Source organism: Molothrus ater, chromosome 5 (assembly GCF_012460135.2).
Source record: "Molothrus ater isolate BHLD 08-10-18 breed brown headed cowbird chromosome 5, BPBGC_Mater_1.1, whole genome shotgun sequence".
NCBI lineage: Eukaryota > Metazoa > Chordata > Aves > Passeriformes > Icteridae > Molothrus > Molothrus ater.
In genome coordinates this window covers 61610666-61625331 of record NC_050482.2, presented here as the reverse complement: position 1 = coordinate 61625331, position 14666 = coordinate 61610666, and the positions used below count along the sequence as shown (strand labels likewise).

The following is a 14666-nucleotide window of genomic DNA, read 5'->3' as shown; positions in this document are numbered from 1 at the left end:
TTCTCTGCCTCTCTAAACAGAGAGCTAAAGTAAATGAACAGACATGCTGCACCTCACATGTGCCATGCACACACTCATGCAGGGCTCTGCATTTCAAACTGTGAAAGTTTCCAAAAATTCTCTCCTGTTTTTGCCAATTCCAGCATATCTGAAGCTGGGAGGGACATGGGGAAAATTTCTGAAAATCTAATCCAACTTAGAATAGAGAGCATTTCACTATCTTTTCTTTTTTTTTTTTTTTTCTTTGCACCTTTTTTGTTGTAGGCATCCATCTTTCATCCATCAACTCTCCTCCTACCACAACATGCTGCCTGACAGACTGGAGAGCTTCATCCCAGCATTCTAAGCCTGAGTTCAAATATCAGAGCAACTCATATCAAGAGAGGAAAGAGACCCTTTGCTGCAAGTTAATCCCATCCTCCTTCTCCCCACTCCTCCAGACACCAAGGGCAAAGCAATCTTTGTTGCTGAGCAAACATCACCCTGATAAGAGCTCAGCTTCACTGGGATCCCATTTCTTCCCTGTAATCAGCCACATTTTCCACCCAAGCCTTGGAATAAAGACTGTGTTTGCTCAGCACAGTCTCTACCTCCCCTTTGTGTCAGGGCAGGCAGAAGGGCTGGTTTTGGGAACAGTCCCTTACACCCCCTTGTCCCCAGCCTGGCTCCAGCAAGTTCCCAGTACCAGAGTCACCACCAGTTGGATCATTCTGTTTGGTTTGTCCCAGGCTCAGGGCAGCTCCTCAGGTGGAGACCCAAATCTCCTGGTTCCTCTGCAAGGAGAAAGGGACACCAACCATTATTGTCACAGTTTTATTTGTAAAGGACATAGCATGAAAAGCTGTATTTCAATGTTCTTGAAAACCTGAAAAACCCATGTCGGTTCGTGGTGTGTATGTTAAAGTGCTTGATATAACAATACTTTTACTAATGTTGTCTTGAAAATAATCCAGTTCTTATTCAGTTAGTAATAATGTAAAGACAAAATATACTCAATGGAGACATTTAGGGATCGTTTTAAGCTATACAGGGCACGTTTGTACATTTCAAGTGTAACACACAACATTTCCCCTCACGATGCGCACCTTCGTTTGATTGAAAGAAGGAATTCCCTCAAACACGCTGCAACTACCCTAAAAACACATTTCTGAACAATGATAGCTAATTACACAAACCAACTTGGAATAAACATGAGCAGATTTTTCACTAAACAGTACAACTTCATTTATTTCAGAGAATTATAAATACACATTTTGTACAGAGTGAGGCATTAGATTCTCTGACTCCCTCAAGTTACCATGCTGGCTGTTAGTACAACTGGACTATGCAAACTCAGACATCTGTAGATGGGCATTGGATAGGATTTTTTATTTTGTTTTTTTACAAATCAGATACCAGAGAGCTTTGGTCTTTTCCAAGATTCCCTTTCTCAACCAAAGAAGGTGCTTTAACACTGAAGTAAAAGCTATGTTAGCTTAGAAGAATCCTGATGGGTTTCTCACCATTCTAGTGGGTAGAATGATTTCTGTAAACCTTACAGAAAAAAACCTCACAGTTTCCAATCAACAAAAGTAGTCCACAAAAAAAAAAAAAAATTATACACAGTAGAATAAAAATTCTCTATGAAGAACCATTCTCTCAAGGCTGTCAAATAACTACTCCAGGAATCTGAGGCACTCAGCTGTGCCCCTTTCCACATATCTTGGGGTGGTTTATTGCCTACAAGGAAACATGAGACATACATAATTTTAATTGTATTATTATTAATATGATGTGAAACCTGACAAAACCAAACAAGTCAACACTTGCTGAAAAAGCTGAGGTGAAGTTGTGTTAAGTGCTAAAGGTTTCTTAATGCAGTCTGAAATGGGGAAAAGCCCTGATCTGAATTTTAAAAATTCTCAGGTTTTGACTTCTTTTAACTTAAGAAAGACTTAATGTAGTTATTGCCTTTTCTCTCTGTATGTGGTTTATTCATTTAAATGAATGACCTTTAGAGGTGCCTACATTTCTCCTTTATCCTGCTTGCACTTAACCCTTTGTCATGTCAGATGAATGTTACAACTGCTCCAGTCATACACAGCCTTTGGAGAAGTCTGCAGCAATGTACTTTGGGAAGCTTCCAGCCTGCAAATGCAGATGATGCTGTGAAGAAATCCAGCGACTAAAGAGGTGGTTATTTCAGTAAAATGAAAGTCACTTAGACTGGGCTGGGCGTGAAAAAAATCCTGTACAGCAGTCATTAGACATGAAAGGCCTGAGTTGTAATAGAAATCAAAACATCCTAAGCAGTCATTACCAAATAATGCTGCCACATGGTTTCTGGTGCTAAATGTATAATTCATTGATAGAGTTAAGTACAGGGACACATTTTCAATTGCTGCTGAAGGGCTGTCATGCTTTGCCTGCTGACTTTAAGCAGACATGCCTGGCGACACAGAAAATCCAACACCCCAAATTTCACATTTCTGGAATTGTAAGAGATGTCACACAGCTGTGGGCTCTGGCTACTAACTCAAGACAACATTCACAGCCTTTACATTAGTTACTCATACCCACAGCAGTGACATGGCACTGCTGCCTGCAGTATTTGGGATGAGTTCAGTCAGTTTAAGGAAGCACAAGCTCAGGCGGAAAGAATGGTTACTGAAAGCTGAGCCCTCATTAAAGTGGAAGGCTCCTTGACAGTGTTATTTTACTTCTTTCTTAGAAACAAAAGGACTTCTACAACATAAAACTCTCCAATGAAACAAAGTCGCACAAAGAGTTTTCTTCTGGCTGGGAGTCTGACATGAAACTTTGACACTGAAGTGAGTGCTGTTCTAAGAATCCAGCAGCAAAGGGACCACAGGGAAGCAGAGAAGCTTGACAAAAGGCAGGTGAGAAAGCAAACCCTAATTTTCATCCTGTTTCTTTTTCCTTATCTACCATCCTCCTTTCCACCATGTGGACACCATGCCAAGACCTGCCACTGTCCACCATTGCCAAGCCCCTCCTGATGCCACTTGAGAGCACAGTGCAAGGCAGCACATCCACAGAACCAGTCAGGGGCCTTTCCCAAGCCTCAGCTGACAGTGAGACCTCCAGAGAATCCACTGACCAAAGGCCCAAGCTTGTAGGGAATAAACAAGTGAAAGCAAAAACCTGTATTTGAACTAACTTCCAAAAATTTAAACCAGGTGAAGCTAACTATCATCAGACCCTTCCACTCCCATCCACAAGAATGGAAAATACACTCTGTATTTGCTGCATGGCATTCACAAGGTGATTTTGATATAATCTTTTGTTCAACCTGTATCATACAGATGCTCCCAGCTCCTCATCAAGAGCTGTATCTCCATATATGCACTGTATTAGTAACATTAACTGGAAAGAGTGTAGGAGAGAAGCCTCAAAATACCAACGTGAGATTATTTTTTTCCCTCCTTTTGCTTAATTCCTTTTCTTTTTGTAGCTGGATAATTAAAAAAAAAAAAAGTCATCCAAGATCCTGTACTCCCCTAGGAACACTCAATCTGCAGGATAAAGGAAGACTCATCACCTGTCAGCATTTCAAAGCCAGCTGATAGAGTTTGGTAGCACAGCAACAGCAGCGTCTGTTGCTCTACAGCAATGATTCTTCTCAAGTACAGCAAGAATTTGGCATAAACCAAATTCCTCATCATGAGAAAAATAAAAAGGTCATCCACAACACAAACTGGCTGAGGGTGAATCATGAGAACATCTAGACAGGGAAGGGACACACTGAGCGAGTCAAGCAAGCCACCATTCCCCATCTCAGGCTGCAGCAGCAAGGCTTCCACAGGTGTCTCATCCTCTGAGGCTGACAGCAGTCCTTCTCTCCAGTGTTTAAGCATTCCAACACTTGTTTCCCCTTTTGGAGATCAACAGGAGTGACACAAAAGACCTTACAGAAAAAAAACCAACGACTCACTGCTTCCATGCATGGGAAGGCGAGTCATTGAACAAACAACAAACTAAGAGAGACCATGTACAGTAGGGTAAACCAGCATATGCTTACAGCATTTCCAAGAGTGACACGATCACAATGGCTACAGAAGGATATTTGCTGTATTAATTTGCAATACCTGAAAAAAGCCCTGCTGAGTTTGCACTGTATTTACACATTGATTGGCTTCTTCCTTGCAAGCAAGTAGCGGCATCCCTTCCCACCTTGGTCCTTCCCTCCCTCCCCCAAGTCCTGCCCCTGGGTTTAAGCTACTCATAGTCAGAACAAGAACATTCACTCTAAGAAAAATTTCTTAGAGTAATATAATTTCTTAAAGAAAGATAGCATATTTACACACATCTAACACATGAAAATACTCTATTTTTTTGTACTAAATTTCTGTTTCAAATAAACTACAATACTGCATCTTAGCTTTCTGCAGCTTTAGAGGCCAGTCCCCATCGGGCACAAACTGAGCTTCCCAATCCTGCTTCCACCAGCAGCTTTGCCTTACAGTGGTGCACTACCATGGCATTCAAGTCCTGACAGGTCTCCAATTGTGGTTTGCTTGTTTGGGAAAGGAGTAATGAAGTTCTCAGCAAAGCCATGCTAAACATCCACTCCTTTAATGAGCGACCCTTCTAGGATGATGTTGAAATCCTGCAATGTCTGTAGGACCCGGATAAGGGAGTTGACAGTCATGCGGTCCCGGAGGAGAGCGTTCTCCTCGTACATCCTGGTGATGGGCGGGCACTCTGCCAGCAGCGGGATCCACTGGGACAGCAGGTGGTCTCTGAAAAGGGCAGCACAGGAATTGTTTTAGCAACAAGTTTTACCTCAGATATCCACACTGGAATTCTTCTCCAAGGAGAGCACAACCCAAAACATGCAGCCCCTTTTGGTGGGTGTTGTTTGCGTGTATGAGTTTGCTGCGTGATCGCAACCCTTGATTTGGTTACTAAAATACTACCCACTATAGAAATGAAAATTGAAAGGTATTAGCAGAATTGGACATTAGTAAGAATTCAGGGACAATTTCAGATCAGGAACAGGGAAAGTAAAACTCAAGGAAAAGCTGACAGGCTGTTTGCCAACTGGTTTTCCAAGTATCCAGACAGGTAAGACAAAAATGGTACTTATTTCTAGATATACCAACTTCTACCCTCCAAAATACAACTAAGTCCCACCCTCCCGCCCCTACCCGAGACAGAAAGGGCCCTATTAGGAAAGAAAGGTTCATCTAGAACAGTTCTGTCAAAATTATAACAGGCATCCCATTTTCACAAGCACTTGAATGAGGATTTAGAAATTCACTAGCTCCTGAAAAGGAACTCTGCATTCCCAAAGTCAGTACTTCATTAAAAAAAAAAAAATAGCATTTCAAGACAGATTTCATACACATGACTGTCAAGCTAACAACTATAAAAAAAGCTCAAAGCATTTTTAGCAGTTTAGACACTAGCCATGTATTATTAGGGCCTCTTTGCTCCAATTTTTGACGTAGTGCCTAAAATAGGCACTGGATAATAGATAGGCGTGACATGTCTTAAAATGGAAAACTAAAGGCAATAACAATGGTGGAAAAATATTCTTCTAGTCTAATGCCAGAGGACACATATAATGAAGAGTAGTTGAGTACCTTGTCCCCAGGCAAACCAGGATTTGGAATTTGCCATCCTTTCCAATGTTCCTTGGAGCTGTATTGATGGCATTGACATAGTGACAGAAGGTTTTGCATGAAGATCTCTGAAGCAGAAGAGTCTCCTCATTGTCTCCAATCTGATCACTGGTTTCAAAGTAAGCAACAGCTTTCTCTGTGGTAGGGAGAACATCAGAACCCAGTGAGAAGCAGCACTTCGTTGTGGCACAGAATCACACGAGGGAATCCTTAAAAACCAACCTGCTAAGAGCGATTCCACAGTTTATCTATGAATTCCTGACTCTGAAGACCACAGGTAGGTGGTCACCTCCACCTTTGCCATGGCATAGCATTGGTCAGCCTGGCTGATGTCTAACACAGGTAACACCAAGGAGCAGCACCAGTGCACCCCTCAATGGTTTCACTCTAAGTGATACCATCAGCACTGATTTTTCACTTTTTCTGAGTAAACGCCCTCAGGCTGAGCATCTCTGCCTGCAAATCTGTTCGAAGGGAGGAAGTACATCTTAAATTACCCCTAACAGGCCTGCAGGTAAGGATCACCAGTGCAATGATTAAGAGAGTTCTCACAAACCAGGAATCCAAACCTTTCACTCCCTGCCCTTTCCAACACTGATTGCTCCTCTACCCCAACCTCCAGCCTACCTTGTTTCTCTCAGAAAAGCAGCTGTTTGAACTAGGAACTCTTAAATTTCTGTGCAGACTCACACTCTTCTCTTACACAGAGTTTAGTACTTCTCATCTGCCATCAGGTTTCTCATTGACTTTAAGCAACCTGGAGCAGGTGCTTGGCAGGAGAAAATGGCCCCCTAGCTGATGAGGATCCAAGGTCTGTGTGTGAGGAGTCATTTTGCCCCAAACCTCCTCCAAACCAGATACCAGCTTACCTATGAAATCCCAGATGAAGACATTCTTATGAAAAATGCGAGCTGATTTGAACCCATGGTGGAAGACCTGCTCCAGTGCTGCAACCAGACCATTTTCCCCACACAACAGAATGGTAAGGCTCCCTCTCTGTGGAAGAGGGAGAGCAGGTTAGTACAACTTGCCTTGTTTGGATGCCAGAAACTTCATATCTAAAGGTAGTACATCTCTACTGGTACTTCAGTGCCATTTCTGTTTATAAAAATTTGTAGACAAGTAAGGAAAAGTAGGAATTACCTCTTTCTCTGGCTTGTGGAAGTGTTTCACAATGTTGTTCACAGCTTCCCCGATTCCCTCTTGGATCTGCCCTGCATTAGGCTCTGTGAAATGATGAAGAGCAGACTAGCTGAAGGTTAATCTTTGCTTGCTTGACATTTCAGTACTCATGTCCTCTAATTTTACAGGAGCTGGACAGATGTATGAACAGGATCTACACTGTCCCATCTCTGTGCTTTAGCACAGAATGCCTCCTGTGACCCTCACAGTCCCGTGTCCTGTTGCAGCCAAGTGCAGTTGCTCATAAAAGCTAATTTTAGGGATGTGAGGTTGATGTGCCCTAGGGTCCCTGCAGAGATAAGCTTTGCCAGAAGGCAGCTCCCAGCAGCCACACCAAGCTCTCAGCTGCCCCCAGACTGCAAAGTGAGCTGGGAGGCTGAGCAGCATCAGCTACTGCAAATTCTGCTGCCTCCTCCTCCCTCATCTCATATCTCCATGCTCCAAAGAAAGAGATTATTATCTCTCAGCCGTCAAAAGGGGACATTGAAAGAGGCAACATGTACGTCACAGAGCAAACACCAACCAGGGAGGCAGGAAAAGCTCATTGGCTTGCAGCTGCTGCTCTGCACCAAGCCTTGCTTCAGGATGAACCTTCCTGTTCACACAAGTGTGGAAACCCAGGACACAGGGAGTATTTCTCTGTCTGCTCTGTCCTGAGCCCCAGGGGAGCACTGACTTTGACCCTCATTCATGAAGAAAGTTTCCCAGACTTCAAGATAGACCAGGATCCACAAAAATGTGAAATAGATCATAGAGAGTAGTGTAGGTCTATCACTTGGTGAGAAATTTAGGTTTTGGGATTTTTGGTAGGCTGTGGATGGAAGCAAGATGGAGGGCACAGGGTGTCACCCTGGGTTTCTTCTTCATGCTTCTTCTTCCTTCTTCTTCATGGGTTTAGGTGGCATTTTGTAACTGGGCAGAAAAGTCTGCATTGGGGGCTCTGTGGGATCAGTTATTGGGTTAAAAGGGAAAATAATCTAGGTGTCAGTTCTTAACTGTGGATAGTTTAGTCTGAAAAGACCTTGTAACAAGAGATTGTTGGCCATTTTGTGCCTTCTAATGAAAAGCTGAACTCACAGTAGTGAGACTGTTTTACTGATAAGAAATAATCAACACTTGAGTGTGAACACGAATTACTGTCTCAAATGCCTTCAACCCAGACCCAGAGAAACCAATGACTGGTATCCCCACACGGAAGCTTTTTTTTTCCAGCAGTTGGCAGCTGATCCCTTCCCTACAAAGCTGGGGAGGAAGGCAAGGACTCACTGGTGTTCCTCCCTGTGAGGGAGGTGATGCTCAGGCGCCGAGTCACAGTGGGAGACTTCTGCTGGGGCGGGGTGCGGCACTGCTTTCCCAGCTCCTCGTCGGACGTGGAGGACACCAGCTCTCCAATGAGGATTCTCTCCAGACTGCCATCATCCACGCCTTTGCCCAGCCACCGCCCACAGGGGAACCTGCACACGCCCAGGACGAGCACAGGTCAGCCACACACACAGAGCAGCCTGGTCTCAAAGCTGGGGACAGCTGGCACCCAACAAACACTGCTAACAGGCAGGGAATACTTTGCTCCCAGAAAATTCTCACCAAGCCCCTGCACCACAACTGATCGTCCTTAGAAACAGGGAAATATGCAAAGCTTGTGTTACACATATTTTATGGTTTACATCTTGTTTTCTGCTGAGTTATTCTGCACTTTGAGCCACAACTGATATGCAGCCTTGAAGAGCATTGTGATGATTAACAACCAAATCCCCACAGAATTTCCACCCAGCTGAGGCTGTGACATCTCCTACTGAGACCTCACCTCTCATTTTACTGCTGTACCTTTGGACTCCATACACATCCCTAATGAAATCCAGGCACACATCCATACCCAGTCATTTCATCCCATGTTTTCCTACTTTTCCCCTATACACTGTGGCCAACTCTGAGATCTGGAGCTCACCTCTCTGAATTGCAGTTTTCCACATTCACATTTTTAAAAAAAACAGTGTCTGCTTAGCCTTGTTTTGCAAAACCAATGGTGAATTAGGAGACCATTTTGACACAGAGGTATGTGCTCAATGTAAGGTTAAGAAATCATCAAAATTTTGTATTTTCTTAATATTTCCCCTAGACTGTCATTTCAGCTCTTGGAGTTTCAAGAGTTAATTTGTGCCCAATTTTACCCCACTGCTTAAAATCAAGAGATCTAATTATTAGACACAAATGTACAAATCACTTCAGAAGTATCCATACTGTCTGTCCTGTCCCAGAAAAATGCAAAGAAAATCCTGCATTCATATCTCATTAAATATTTATCAGATTATCTGACTTCAACTAGGGCTACTGAAATGAGAGAACCAGGATGGTGGGGGGGACCAACCCAACTCTCTCAGGGACCCAAACCAGCTGCAATCAGAGTTAAGGACAAGGCGAATGCCTCCTTGCTTTCTCTAAATTCAGAATTTCTCTAAATAAAGAACTTCAGACAAGGAAAATGACGACTTGTTGCTTACTTGTACGTGTGTCCTGTTATTTCATTCCTGACCATGACACAATCAACCAGCCACTTGGCCAGCAGCCCTGAGTTGTCATGACCAATCTGAACGGTCGTCAGCTTCCCCAAGTTCTGGCACTGAAATGAGTAACAGTTTTTGCTTCATTTAAAAAAGAACAGACAACACACACCCTCACCACATGCAGGCAGATGGTCAAATATAGGCTTTTATTCAATTTTCTAGTTCTCTGTGATTTATAGAACAAGTGTTTTCAACCAAATATGCAGGGTATTTGCAAAAGCAGCATAATTATTCTAAGACAAAAGAAAAGAAATAAAACTGTTAAAAGCTTGAGGAGAGATTATATTCTTTGTTGGGAGCACTCACTCTGAATATTTCTGAGAAGTATTAATTACACATTTCTGAGTAAGGCGATAAAAAGGTGTGCTTTTGCAAAAGAAATAGATCTTTAATACAAACAGCTTTTCCAAAATCCATTTGGACTGTACTGACCTTCAGCTGACTCACTCCACACTATGCAGCAGTCCCTAGATCCTTTATTATTTTCTAAGATTTGCTTACTGATTTGCTATTTGATTTGCTTATTGTTGGCTCAAACAAAAACCACTAACATGAGACTCAGCATCATAATGACACAGAAGAAGGAAAACAAGGCACTGTGAATTCCAGAGCAAGATGTAATTGTAGGTGGGGCTGGCAACAACATCTGTTAATGTCACCTAAACACTTCCCTTGAAATACCTTGGTTTTCACTGCTTCTGATGCTGCCAAAAAAGCAGCTTGGGCTGACATTTTCTACAAGTGGGTGGCTACCCAAGTTAATATTTTAGGAAAGCTTCAGTCAAAGGAATAATCCAGAACAGAATCAATATGGTCCTTAGAAATATCAAAATATGTCATTTAGCCTGTTAGAAGCCTGGAGATCTTTTCTACAAAACAGTAATATCTGAATGAGACGTGGGCATTTATCTCAAAAATATCCTCTCTTTGTCAAAATCAATCTGTATTTGGCAAGAGGCTTTTCTTGCTATTGTTGTTGAAGATCTGTCTGCATATGCTCAGTGGATGCAACCTCGATTTCAGTAGCAGATTTTCCTACAAAATGACTTCTTAATGGGGATATGGTACAGCCTGGAGTTAGAGGAGCTTGATGGGGCTTTCCCTGCAATTCCCACCACCAGCTGCATGGCATGGCAGCGAGCCAGCCTGAAATTGCTGGGTGGGAAAGCAGTGGGGAAAGCAAAGAGAAAACCCCAGCAAGCCCAGGGGAGAGAGCCCAGTGGGGATGGCAGCTCCTGGTGTAACACAGACAGCACCTGAGGCTGGGATGATGAAGAGCAATGCCAGACAATGGGCTCAGAAGAAATTTGGGATTGGCCAGAGGTTGGTTAGTGGAAAGACAGAGTGAAAGAAGGGAAAAGAAACTTGGAAGGGAGATGAGGAGTTGGAAATAAGCACTGAAGGGGAAAATTAGGCGAGGAGGTGTGGAAGGGAATGAGATGTGGGAATAGATAGGCAAGGTGAGGAATTCTGGGCTGGACAGGGACAGCAGCAAGGCCTGTGGTTAAAAGTGATGTGTGCTCACAGGAAACCTTCATCTCATGCAAGAGGGGCAGGCTATTTTCCTGTACATATCTGAACCTACAGTGATGCTGACAGGACAGAATCTGAAATGCTGTGCTCTTAAAAACCCCTTAAGAAATTCATATTTATTTGGAAGCATGTTTCAAATTGTAAGGAAATTGTGAAGAGCACGTACTCACCTCAAACGTCATTTCTAGGTGGTTTTTAGGAATCTGCATGACACCACTATCTCCCAGCTCTCCTGACACACATATCCACGGGTTTGATGTGGTTATTGCATTGCTTAGTTTTTTGATAGGAATTATCACTGACCTGTAAGGGATCACTGAGAACAGGCAGAGTGGGAAGCACGTTAGTCTTGATCTATTTTTTTTTTCCCCTTACAGAAATCGCAGTTTCTGGGGCAAAGCACGCCTTTCCCTTGAAGGCAAGCTCTCGTTGCCGGTCTCAGAAGCGGAGGGGACCCTCCCGTGCGGGCGGGGTGAAGGGCAGCGGCGCCGCACGGTGGAGCTGCAGCCCCGCGGCAGAGCCGGGACCGCGCACGCTGGAGGATGCGGCAGGGCGGGAAGGGGTGTCACAGCCCTTCAACAGCCCGGCTGGGAAGGGACCTCTAGAAGCCATCTATCCAACCCTCTGCAGCGAGCAGACTGCTCGCAGCCCCGTCCAAGCTGACCGTGAACGCTCCCAGGGATGGGGCATCCCATCCTCTGTGTCAGGATCTCACTGCCCAAAATGTGAAAAAAACGTCTTCCTTGTATCTAATCTAAACTGACCCCCCCTTTTAGTTTAAAAGCATCATCCCTTGTCCTACTGCAACAGGTAAATGACAAAATGTTTATTCCCATCTTTGGTATAGGCCCCCTTTAAGTAGTGCTGACACCACAGCCAGACTCTCAGGTCTGCTGTGTCTCTGTGGACATCCCCCTCTTTATTCTCATTCCTGTTCTTATTCTCTTACTCTTCTGCTTTTCAAGCTGTACCACCCATACATGCTGAAGACAAGGACTGCCACCCACCCCAATTTGGATTTGGCTCTGACACTGCACCTCCAGCACTCCAAGACCCACTCTCCCTGTATGTTTCACAAGCTGCCTTTTGGACTAGGGAAGCCAAGCCAATCTCTTTTACTTTTGTGTGCCAGCCAATCATACGGCACTGAAAAAAATACCCTCAAATTCCAAGCACTTGTCCTACAGGAGAAAGCTGTTAAGCTGCATGCCCCACAGAAATAAGGTAATCAAGGATGAATAAATCTCTTTGTGCTGCGGTAGTTCTGAGGGATTTATTGCTTTTAGAGGAGAAAGAGTAGAATGAGTGCCTGTTTTGACAACCATGTAAAACTTGCTTCACTTCACTCTGAACAGGCAAGAAAATTGAAAATAATGGCTGCCCAGGTAAATCCAAATAATTAGGTCACCTAATGGGATCTTGCTTTTTCTGCATTGTCCTGGAGAGTACTGGAGAGACAAAGATTCATTTCCAGATATCAATCCAATCTCTGCTCTTCTCCTTACAAGAGAGAGTGAGAAAGGGAATCTTTCTGGCATTTGAGAAGAGACAAAAAGAGATTTAAGATACAAGGAGGAGCACAAAGTATTTCATCCTCTAATCTTGCATCTCCTCCTCAATCTGAGGAGAGCAGACTGCTATGCACACTTAATGAAGGCCAGAAAGAAGCATTAGGAGGTAGAGGACTTGTCTGGGGGGAAGCTGAAAGAACCTATACAGAGAGCAGCACTCCCTGCTGATTGCTCTCCTTTGTGCAATGCTTTATCCAGAGCACTCCCACACAACCCTGCCTCTCCAGCTGGTTTCCCAGAGCAACACCCAGCACCCAGGAGCCTCACAGCAACAACCAAGGCTCCCAGATAAGGGCTCAGCTACTCAGGCACCGGCAACATCATCTCTTACAAACCATGACAGCAACTAATTTTTAGTCAGGGGGAAAAAAATTGATTCTCCAACTCACTGATTGTAGTGAAGACACTTGTGAAGCAGAAGTAATCCACAGCATTGAGTGAGAGCAGGTGATACAGAAACTGCTCCCGTTCTTCTTCACAGCGCAGGAAAGCGTAACGCTTGTAAAGTTTCCTGGGAGAAACAAGCACATGGCATTTGTGTTGCTGCTGTTGAAAAAGCACCAAGCATCTTAAAAGGTGTCTGAATCTCCAAACACCAAATGAAGAGTGGCTCTTAATGAGAGGTAAGACCTCCCCCCAAACCAGAAGCTGCTAGAAACTCACAGAGGACATGTAAATGTGCTACAGATGTTTTACAGAGCACTCTTGGCTCCACACTCCCACTGCAAGGTGCTGAGTTATCTCAGTTTGGGGTTTGCTGCAAAGCACAGGTAAAAACTAACACTACTCACAGCAGCAGATCTGAACCAACGCACAGCAACCTCATTTCTTCCCCATGCCTTCCCACTGTGGAATAGTCTCATCTAATAACCACATCTTCCTTCTGCTCCCTACTGTGACAGCAAACCCAGCAGGATGCACCAAGCAGCAGCTGGGGCCCTCCCACCACCCTGTCAGTTCAAGATCTGTAGGGCTGCAGTGTGGCTTGGAGCAGTGCAGGGATCTGACCATGAACTAATGCCTCCTTCCTGAAATCTGTGATGTGCTTTCCATGCAGATGAGCAGATTTTGCCCTGCTGGGTGGGCAGTACCACCTCTCCCAGCTCCTCCCTGCCCTTCAATCACTTCTAGCTGGAAACCACAGTACCCAAACAGGGTGCCTGGCCGTACCCCAAGCAGCAGCACCTTGAGACACCACCTTCACAATGTGGAAGTGAAGGTTTGAAGAAAAGAACTGGCTTACTTTGCAAGTGCCTGGTTGGAAAGCAGCTGCTTCAGGTGCTGAGACAAAAGCTTCTTCTCCAGAGAAAGTCTAATCCAGGCTCGGGCTCGCCCCACATCAGTCTTTATCTCACTCATGTTCTGAACGTGCCTGAAGTGTGTGGGGAAGAAAATAAATAGATGAATCATAAAAATTCTGCATGCTTCAAATGGCAACATCCAGCGTGATGATGCAGCAAGTGAACTGGAAAATGTCTTCTGACATGATTTCTGGAGAGATCCCCAGGAGGGCCCCCAGAACCCTGCACTGTGGCAATGAGATCCCTGGCAGCCCCAGGCTGGCACCAGGACACGTGGCAGCTTTTCCTGGGCACGGCAACCCATAGGAGCTGCTCTGTGGCTGCCTGGCCAGGGGGAAGAGGGGTAAACCTGCTTACCAGCCCTGCATTGCCCAAGGGAGGTGTTCTCATGGACACTGCTAGGACTTAAAAACAGCAGTGGGTTGTTTAAAAACAAGAGGCACCTTGTGAGACCCAGTTAGATCTCAGTTATACCTCAAGCTGCTGACTTGAACGGGTGTGTCTGGGAGGGCAGAGGACAAACACGTGTCCTGAGAGTTTCTCCAAGCCACAGTGGCTCTGAAGGTTCTAACAAAGCCCCTTGAGAGCAGCAGCAATGGCACAACTGAGAAAAGGAGGACTGCTGAGGCAAAAACAGCAGCAGGAAGCTGCAAGCAGAATCACATTTTTAGGGATAGAAGAAGCCTTCCTGTAAGTGATAATTTGAACAGCCCTCCATATGTTTCATCTGCAGGAAAGCAGAACTGTTCCATAGGGGCTTTCTTCTACAGTTATGCATTTTTCTTTTTAAGCTTCCCATATTTCAGTTTGGAGAATGCCAAAAATTCTAACTTTAGAGCGCAGGGAGTTTTAGAAGAGGAAGAGAACTGCCATGGCAGGACGAAGTTGCTT

General features: G+C 44.5%; 1 protein-coding gene across 1 annotated transcript in view; it reads right to left on the bottom strand.

The window, feature by feature from the left end:
- Window positions 1-799: 799 nt before the first annotated feature.
- Window positions 800-14666, bottom strand: part of DENND5B (DENN domain containing 5B) — a 105934-nt gene continuing 92067 nt past the window's right edge. Inside the window, 9 exon segments of the mRNA XM_036400587.2 lie at window positions 800-4742; window positions 5589-5763; window positions 6497-6623; window positions 6771-6853; window positions 8076-8263; window positions 9308-9426; window positions 11074-11219; window positions 12864-12985; window positions 13718-13846. Coding sequence (XP_036256480.1) covers window positions 4559-4742; window positions 5589-5763; window positions 6497-6623; window positions 6771-6853; window positions 8076-8263; window positions 9308-9426; window positions 11074-11219; window positions 12864-12985; window positions 13718-13846 — 1273 coding nt within the window. The 3' untranslated portion in view covers window positions 800-4558.